This window comes from Cololabis saira, chromosome 9, assembly GCF_033807715.1.
Source record: "Cololabis saira isolate AMF1-May2022 chromosome 9, fColSai1.1, whole genome shotgun sequence".
Lineage (NCBI taxonomy): Eukaryota > Metazoa > Chordata > Actinopteri > Beloniformes > Belonidae > Cololabis > Cololabis saira.
Window position 1 is genome coordinate 6,477,669 of NC_084595.1, and position 9,385 is coordinate 6,487,053.

A 9,385-nucleotide genomic window follows, 5' to 3' on the forward strand; every position below is an offset into this window, starting at 1 on the left:
TATTTAATTTTAGTTGTTAAATTTCTGGAAAAGAAAAAAGTCAAATCATACATGAGAGAAACTATTCAGTTTGTGGCAAAATATTTGTACTTGTATGAGACTGAAGATGCATAATGCAAACCTGACATTTACTTTTAGTTCAGTTTGTGGAAAATGGTTGGCCTGGCTTTCTCTTTAAAACTTAAACAGTTATAAAGCATTACAAACTGGAACAATAGGGCAAATGCACAGTATTGTTTTGTATTTTGTGTCTTTCAAATAAAAGACAATTTTTTCCAGTCATATGTTCCTCATTCAAGGTTGTTAAAAAAATACTGCTATAATATCGTATCGTTATCGTTATCGTGACCTCAATATCATGTATCGTACCGTATCGTGAGATTAGTGTATCATTACACCCCTACTATATATCCTGACTTTAATGTCACTGGATGTAAGTTTTGTTATTTGATACTTTATCTCAAGCCAAAAACAAACCTGTAACAGATGAGTGCTTAAATCATTTCACTAAGATTTGTCTAACATGCAGTGTGTGTAAATGATGTAAAGCATAAACGAGGTTTGTGTCCGTTGTGAATGACGTTTCCTCCCTTTCTCCCCTGCAGCCGTACCTGCGCCTGCCAAGGCAAAGACTCTGAGACTTGTGGTGCTTCCTTCTCGTTCGGCTGTTCCTGGAGTATGTACTTCAACGGCTGTAAATACGCCCGCAGCAAAATGCCACGCAAGTTCAGGCTACAAGGAGATCACCCTGAACAGGTACGCGCCGCGTAAAAGCCTCCTGACTTCATTCTGACCCTACAGGCCCCAGATCTGGGCCTTTCCATCAGCACTTGTCAAACACAGAAGCAAAACAACTCACTAATCAGGCAGATTGTAGTGATGTAGCAGGGTCAGGGTTAGATGCTTTATTAATCTCCAAGAGAAATTCACACTTGCAGCAGCAGCAGGACGAAAAACTCAGAAGGTGGCCGAGACCCGACGCTGCAAACAGAAACAAATGCTGCTGCAAATTAAAGAAACGCTGCAAATAAAAAGAAAAGCAGCTGCAAATCAAATAAACGCAGCAAATAAAAACAAACGCAGCTGCAAATATAAAGAAACCCCGCTGCAAATAAAATAAACGCCGCTGCAAAAAAAAAGAAAACATGCAAATAAAAAAACCACAACGGAAGTGAATTACCGGGGACTATTTTTGCTGGTGCACCGGTGTTTTTTACGTGAGAGGAGAAGTCCCTGACCACCACACACAGCTTCAACTTCACATTCATCCAAATAACTATTTTTACCCACGCTTTAGATTATTCTTGGCATTATTATTAATGATAAAAGCAACAAAAACAACAACACCGGTGTCCTCTCACGTAAAAACACTGGTGCATCGGCAAAAATAGTCCCCGGTAATTCACTTCTGTTGTGGCATTTTTATTTGCGTCGTTTTTTTAAATTTTATTTGCAGCGTGGTTTCTTTATATTTTCAGCGTTTCTTTTATTTGCAGCTGCGTTTCTTTTTGTTTGCAGTGTTTATTTTATTTGCTAAGGGTTTATTTTATTTGCAGCGGCGTTTGTTTCTGTCTGCAGCGTTCTCCACCTCATCGGTCTGGTAAAGCAGTTTGTAGAGTTTGTTTAGTATAATGAATTTGAGTTGTACTTCTGGCTTCTACACATCCTGAACCGTAGGAAAAAACAGCAGGAGGACGACCCCTACTGGCACGTCGTGCTCAACATTTTTAGAGCTGCTGCTTTAAGATGACATTTCACTGCTCTGTTTCCTTTCCGTTTGCCTTGACCTGCGATTCATGCTTTTGCTTTTCAGGAGGAAAAACTCAGGGATAACTTCCAAGATCTGGCAACTGAGGTGGCTCCCTTGTACCAGCGACTGGCACCGCAGGCGTACACTAACCAGGTCAGTAGCACGGGAAGATGCACGCGGTAACTCATTCTCAGCAAGAAACAACAAAGACGGTACTGAGACTGACTGAAGCAACTCTCAGTTGTTAAAGTTGGAACAGTGTTTGCAGCAGTTTAGCATTCACTTCCTCTTGTAAAAACACTGTGACACTGAAGAAGTGAGGTGACAACGTGCTGTGATTTTTATTTGCATTTCATGCTGTGATCCACTTGTTGTAGAAACAAGATGAAACTAAACATCTTGAGCTAAAAGAATACAAGACTAGTGGGAGTACAATATTCCCACAGTCTAGTGTTGTTACTGCACCGTGTGTTATGTTGAGGGTTATTACTGCTATTTAGAGAAAATGACCTCCTCTTTTTTATTGCAGTGCCAAGCGGAGAACAAAGCTCCTGACTGCAGGTTGGGTTTGAAGGAAGGTCGTCCGTTCTCTGGAATCACTGCGTGCATGGACTTCTGCGCTCACGCTCATAAGGACCAGCATAACCTGCACAACGGTTGCACAGTGGTAAGATCTGCAGCATCTCATTACACTCTGAGAGCAGAATGAGTTCTGCTAGAAAATATGAATCCTTTATTTTTACTACAGAAAAGAGCACTTCGAGTTATTTACAATACGCATTACAGAGAAAACACACCAACAGATTATTTTTTGAATCAAAATTACTGAAACTCGATGATTTTGTTAAGTTACAGACACTCACAATCATGTACACAGCTAAATGTAAAGCATTACCAGAAAACTTACAGTACATGTTTACTTTCAGTTCAAATAATGAAGATAGTCGTAGAAAATTTAATTTTAAACATCTATTTGCCCGAACAACTTTAAAGCAGATGAGCGTTTCAATTGTTGGAATTAAGTTATGGAATTAATTACATTATGATTTAAAGGGCTGTATAAACATATTTCAGTTTAAAAAGAAATTTCAAGAGAAAAAAATAGCAATGTATGGATGAAATAGTCCAAATTTATGATATATGCGTATGGAGACAGACAATCTATCTTTGATTTATTTAGTTTTTCTTTCTTTGTGATATTAACTAAGTAATTGTAATTGTGCAGACTAGGGCTGCACGATTCTGGACAAAATGAGAATCACGATTTTTTTGCTTAAAATTGAGATCACGATTCTCTCACGATTTTTTTCCAATATAAAATTTATTGCACTTATTACTTTAACTTTGCAACAGCTGAACAAAAATATAATAACAATAAACATCTCTTGTCTTCTTTACACAAACCTTTGAATAATTTAAACAATAATAACAATTTTGAACAATATTTGTTCCTCCCTGAGTTGAACACCCTTTCAGAAAGGGGACTTGTAACAGATCCTGTAGTTCTGAGGCAACAAATTATTCCTCTGGCTGGGATGAACCCCCCATTGCCTTTTGCTGCTATTAAGAAGCTGCCGATACAAAAGGTAAACGTTACAAAAAATATGATGGTGCCTGATAAAAGACTGGCATCAACTTTGTAACAGCTGACATTGAACATAAAAACAATAAACATCCAAAAAAAAATTTAAATCATCGTCATTTGGAAATGAGATTGCGTTCAAGCATGAATCGAGATCGCGATTTTTTTAACGATTAATCGTGCAGCCCTAGTGCAGACCATCTGTTACTATTGTTCAATGTTGTTTTGAGGGAGGGGCAGGTATAATAAGATTTTCTTCTTCCTGCTCCTTTCTGGTTATGGAATATGCTTTTGATTGTGTTGTCATTTTACTTGTTTGTCTTTTTTGTTTGCATATTTCCATGATCAGAATGAATAAAAATAAAATGAAATGAAATGAAATGAAAAGTTGACTGAAACGTGTTTTCCACAAATCTCATTTTGTCTTTCCTCTCCTTGTCACGCTTTCACAGGTGTGTACTTTAACCAAGGAGGACAACCGTAAAGTGGGGGAAATTCCCGAGGACGAGCAGCTCCATGTTTTGCCTCTTTACACGATATCCCAGACGGATGAGTTTGGCAGTGCGGAGGCTCAGCGCAGCAAGATGCGGACAGGAGCCTTACATGTGCTTCAGGCCTTTCGGCGCGAGGTGCGCAAACTGCCCGAACCTGCCAAATCCTGCCGACAGCGCCGGCTGGAGGCCAAGAAGGCCGCGTCGGAAAAGAAGAAAAATAAACTCATGCAGCAATCAGGGGAGACGCCAGAGAAAACTGTGGTCAAGGCTGAGGTCTGCATCCCCAATTCCCCCAAATCCCCAGTCATCAATAAAGGTGAGTTATTGGGCTTTCTATTTGTTATTTAAAACCTACTTTGAGGAGGTAACTACAGGACTGTCTCAGAAAATTAGAATATTGTGATAAAGTTCTTTATTTTCTGTAATGCAATTAATTCTTTTTCTACTTTTTATATTGCTCTTTTTTATTATTTAACTATTTATTGGTTATTTCTATTTTAAATTTTTTGTATAAAGCGTGTGTGTGTTTTGGCTGCTGCACGACTGAATTTCTCCTCTGGGAGATCAATAAAGTCTTCTATTCTATTCTATTCTATTCTAAAAAAAACAAAAATGTCATACATTCTGGATTCATTACAAATCAATTGAAATATTGCAAGCCTTTTATTATTTTAATATTGCTGATTATGGTTTACAGTTTAAGATTAAGATTCCCAGAATATTCAAATTTTTTTAGATAGGATATTTGAGTTTTCTTAAGCTGTAAGCCATGATCAGCAATATTAAAATAATAAAAGGCTTGCAATATTTCAGTTGATTTGTAATGAATCCAGAATGTATGACATTTTAGTTTTTTTAATTGCATTACAGAAAATCAGAATATTCTAATTTTCTGAGACGGTCCTGTACTTGTGTTTCTAAGATAATTGTTTCAAATTCCTTCATTTGGGGTTAAATTGTTTTAAACTGATTCTAAATGACTGCCAGTGTGTTGTAGAAATGTAAAGTCAACAGAACAAATGAATAGTTAAAAACAGAAGGGTAATGAAGAAGTTAAGATTGTAACCCATCTTTCCTTTTTTAAACAATCAGCAATGATAAAACAAGAGATGAAGCCCAACATCAAGATGGAGCCGCTCAACGGATCAGTAGACGGATACCCTGTGCAGGCAATGGACCCGTTCAATAACATCTACCAACACCCTGCCTACTATGCAAGGGAAAGTCCTTCCCCGGCCGGCCAGCCCTCCGCAGCCAACACGGTCAACGGCTACCACCCCAGTCTGCCCACGATGCCCTACGCCTACTACAACTACTCGCCCAATGCACTTTTCCCACGTAAGCTGAGAACGTACGAGGGTCGAAATGGCTCTTTGCCTAAAACGGGCAACAAGTCGGTCCAGATGGAAACAAAGCCCGACATTCAGAGCCTTCAGTCCAGACTGGCTCAGTCCTCCGCCGGCCACCTGGAGCAGCCCAACCCACTGAACCACAGCGCTTACAGCCAGCCTGCAGACTACAACCATTCCCGCCCGTCCTCCGTCTCCTCCGAGCCCTCCAACAGAGGTTCTCCACTCATCAAACAGGAGCCGATGGACGTGCCGGTCTACGAAGGCACACTGCCAAGTCAGGCCGATACCAACACGTCGAGAACCACAGCCCAGCCTGCAGCCTGGTCGCAGTACAAGCTCAATGGGAGTATAGTTCCTACCAACTGGGATGCCCAGTTAAACCATAGACAAAGTCCTGAACCCTCCTCTTTGAAACTGGACAAGCAGTCGTTTCACCAGCATTCTCAGCAGCGGCAGTCCTCTCCTTACCCCCAGCAGTGGACGTCCTTTTCCGGCTCAACCCCCCCAATGGCTTCTCCCAGTCCTTCTCTCCAAGTAGCTCCCTCTCCACCTCCGTCCCCTCACCTCGGCACAGCACTCCAGGCGAATCTGCAACAGGGCTTCTCGCGCCACGCCATCCCCAACCCAGGAACGGCACCACAACCCGGCACCTCTCACTCAGGCTCAGTTATCCCAAAGCCAGGCACGCCGGGTCCGGGCATCCCCCAGCGGCTGCCCAGCCCCGCTCCCAGCCCCCAGCCCAATCCCTGGGCCGTGGGGCCCGTCGCGTACAGCCCCGGTTTGAAGCACAGCAGTCCCGCGGGAGCCTACGCCGACAAGATCTGGTCCAAGACCGGGGAGAATCGGTGTTCCACTCCCCTCGGGCTTCAAGAAAAGGCTTGGAAGTCTTGCGGAGGTTCGGTAGCCGGCAGCACCCCGTCTCCCGCTCCCGAGGGCCGCCTCTTCCCCGACGCTTTGCAGCAGTCCGGTCAGGCCTACTGCGACCCCAGCCGGGTCGATAGCGACGTCGAGAGCATCAAACATGAAGAATACGAGGAAGAGGTGTGGTCCGACAGTGAACACAACTTCCTGGATCCCAGCATCGGTGGCGTAGCGGTAGCCCCGGCTCACGGTTCCGTCCTGATTGAATGTGCCCGTCGGGAACTGCACGCTACCACTCCTCTCAAGAAACCCGATCGCTCACACCCCACCCGCATTTCCTTGGTCTTCTACCAGCACAAGAACCTCAACCAGCCCATGCACGGCCTGGCACTATGGGAGGCAAAAATGAAGCTGTTGGCCGAGCGAGCGCTTCAGAGGCAACAGGAAGCGGCTCTCCTCGGGCTTTCCCAGGAAGACATTAAAGCACTCGGGAAGAAGCGCAAGTGGGGCGCCACGGTGGCCGGGGCCAGTCCGGGACCCGGACAATCTATGGACAAGAAGGAGGGTCCGGTGACACGGTTAGCACCCACGTTCCACACGACCTCCACGGTTACTGTGTCTCCCTATGCCTTCACCGGTGTCACTGGGCCCTACAGCCACTTTGTCTGAGGCCGGACAGACGGACAGACTGACTGACAGTGATGGGGTGGTGCGTTGTGGGGCTGGGGAGAGCAACGAGCAGGAGGAAATGTCTCTCGGCCGTCTCTCAGCCGTCTAGCATCTCTCCACCCCGGCCCCTCCACAGTCCACTCGAAGGAGGGGACATTTTTATTGTTTTTTACCTCATGTCAGGCAGTGGTTTGGGCTTCAGACACACTGCCTGTGGTGCTCTTCCTCTCTCTTTCCCAGAGAGGAACTCCATTGCTTTTTCTTGTTTATAGAATTTTAATGATTCTAATTATTGCTATTATTATCAATATTATTATGATTGCTATTGTTACTGTCAATGTTGTTATTACAGGTATTATTATAATGAAGACTCGTTTTTTTTTTTATTATTATTGTTGTTTTGTTAATGTTATTATGAATGAGGTGATTTTTTTTTTCTTTCTTGTTGAAATATTTTTTTTAAATCAATCAATCTGAGTCACTCAGATCGTTGCTTTTTCCATGTTTGGAAAATCTGTTTCCTTTTTTTTTATTATTATGTTTGATTTTCCTTCTCCATGTCAATCTGAAAAACTTTACTTACAGGAGGAGCCATTAATCTACCCAATCAGACGGCAAGTCAATACTGCAAAAATCATGATGAAGCCTGTATGCAAAAAGTAATCTGGAGAGAGATAGCTACGCAGAACTGACAATATTCGAATATTGGCCCCTTTTAACAGCTTTATATATATATATATATATATATATATATATATATATATTTCCATCTGTGGGGATTTTTTTAAGGCAGCCATTCAGTCAGTTCAGCAACTTCAATAATGTCTAATATGACCATTTATAGAAAACCTGAAACTTGTAAACAAAACCAATAATAATGATAGAATAAGTAAAGAAACAAACACCCAGATGATAAATGTTTGCAGAGGAATCCCCCTGGGGGGAAACGTTGGTGCTTGTCTTGTCCGTGGATGATGAGCTCCTCCTGTTTCTCTGCACCCCTCAAGCTCTCGACTGGTGCTCAGCTTCCAGCTCTCATAGGTTCTCATTTCGCTACTTTCCATGACACTTGGTGCTGTATTTAGGTGCTCATACTCGAATTCGGCTCTTGTAGTTTTCGCAAAGTTAACACTTGTCGTTGTTTTTGACTGAGGTGCTTTACCAGAACAACATTGCTTCAGGATGCAGGCGCAGAGAACGTTTCGTGTTAAGGACAGTCGTATAATGATTAATCTCACAAGCGCTGTTCTTGGCTCATCGTGTTTTTTCCTCCGATGACTCTGTAGGTGCGGTATCTTGCACTCCATAGAGGCTAAACTAAAAAGATGAGTACTTTGCAAATTCCATTCGACCCAGATCTGATGGGAACGGAGCAGGTGGCACTCTAATCTTTCTACAACATTCAAGTAGGGACGAGCACTTCCCAGTGTAAACTCTAGAGAGCAGCAGTGACTGCCATTCCAAAGCTGTGTGTGTGGAAAAAAAACCCGCAAGCACTTGAGATCCATTCAGAAAGCAGTCTTTTCCTAGCTGCTGTAACCACCCACGGCCAGTAGAGGGCGATCTCACTGCCTCTTTGCTGACCGTGGAGGGGTCGCACCAAAGCAGCTCGAGGCAAAGACTGTCTCTCATCCCACAGACGTACAAATGTGAGTGAAGTCTGGAGATGCATCTGGGAAGGCCGTCCAGGGCTAGTGTTGGGACTGCAGTGCTCTTGGTGCTCCTACGCTCTGGTGTCGTCCTATTACACTTGATTTACTGCGAAAGACCTACTCCCTTTCTCTGCATGGTGCTGTCATCTTTGAGCAGAGCGAGGCATGTCCATTTTTGCGGGAAACCTTGTTACTACAGAGCCAGCCGAATCAAAGTGGATGCTCTGTGATTGCAGCTTTTGATTATTGGGCTCAAGAACTGGTTCCTGTGGAGGAGTTTTCCTTCTTCTTTGCATAATAGTAACAAAGTACACTGTCCAGTGCAAAAGCACAGCCGTTCATCACATCTCTTGGTAACGCATGAGCAGTGCTTTTCACAGAGAAAACAACACTGAGAGATAAAGGCAAAGTGTCGAGAATTACTGTAGCTCTAGGGAGTTGGCGCCTCGTGCAAATGCTTCAAGTCAGCTAATCTCTCACTGTGTGTGTGTGTGTGTGTGTGTGTGTGTGTGTGTGTGTGTGTGTGTGTGTGTGTGTGTGTGTGTGTGTGTGTGTGTGTGTGTGTGTGTGTAGTGCGGTGTGCCTGGCACACTTGCATAATTGTGTGAAAATGACGGGTGAAAGGGAGAGATTAGTTGACGGTGTTGCTAGAGTTCTTTGAGTGGCTCCGTTTTACAGGACTGTCTCAGAAAATTTGAATATTGTGATAAAGTTCTTTATTTTCTGCAATGCAATTAAAAAAACAAAAATGTCATACATTCTGGATTCATTACAAATCAACTGAAATATTGCAAGCCTTTTATTATTTTAATATTGCTGATTATGGCTTATGGTTTAAGATTAAGATTCTCAGAATATTCTATTTTTTTTAGATGGGATATTTGAGTTTTCTTAAGCTGTAAGCCATGATCAGCAATATTAAAATAATAAAAGGCTTGCAATATTTCAGTTGATTTGTAATGAATCCAGAATGTATGTCTGTGGCAGGGTGGAGGAGCTGCAGCCACTCAGGCTGATGGGACACA

The 9,385-nt window shown here is 42.9% G+C and overlaps 1 protein-coding gene across 3 annotated transcripts in view; it reads left to right on the forward strand.

Moving 5' to 3' along the window:
- The window catches only part of tet3 (tet methylcytosine dioxygenase 3), a 57,798-nt gene extending 48,624 nt beyond the window's left edge, over positions 1-9,174 (forward strand). For all 3 annotated transcript variants that reach the window (XM_061730355.1, XM_061730356.1, XM_061730358.1), the window contains 5 exons: positions 606-756; positions 1,814-1,903; positions 2,280-2,417; positions 3,785-4,142; positions 4,919-9,174. In XM_061730355.1, coding sequence (XP_061586339.1) covers positions 606-756; positions 1,814-1,903; positions 2,280-2,417; positions 3,785-4,142; positions 4,919-6,708 — 2,527 coding nt within the window. In that variant the 3' untranslated portion in view covers positions 6,709-9,174. The remainder of the gene's footprint in view (positions 1-605; positions 757-1,813; positions 1,904-2,279; positions 2,418-3,784; positions 4,143-4,918) is intronic.
- The last annotated feature ends 211 nt before the right edge of the window (positions 9,175-9,385 follow it).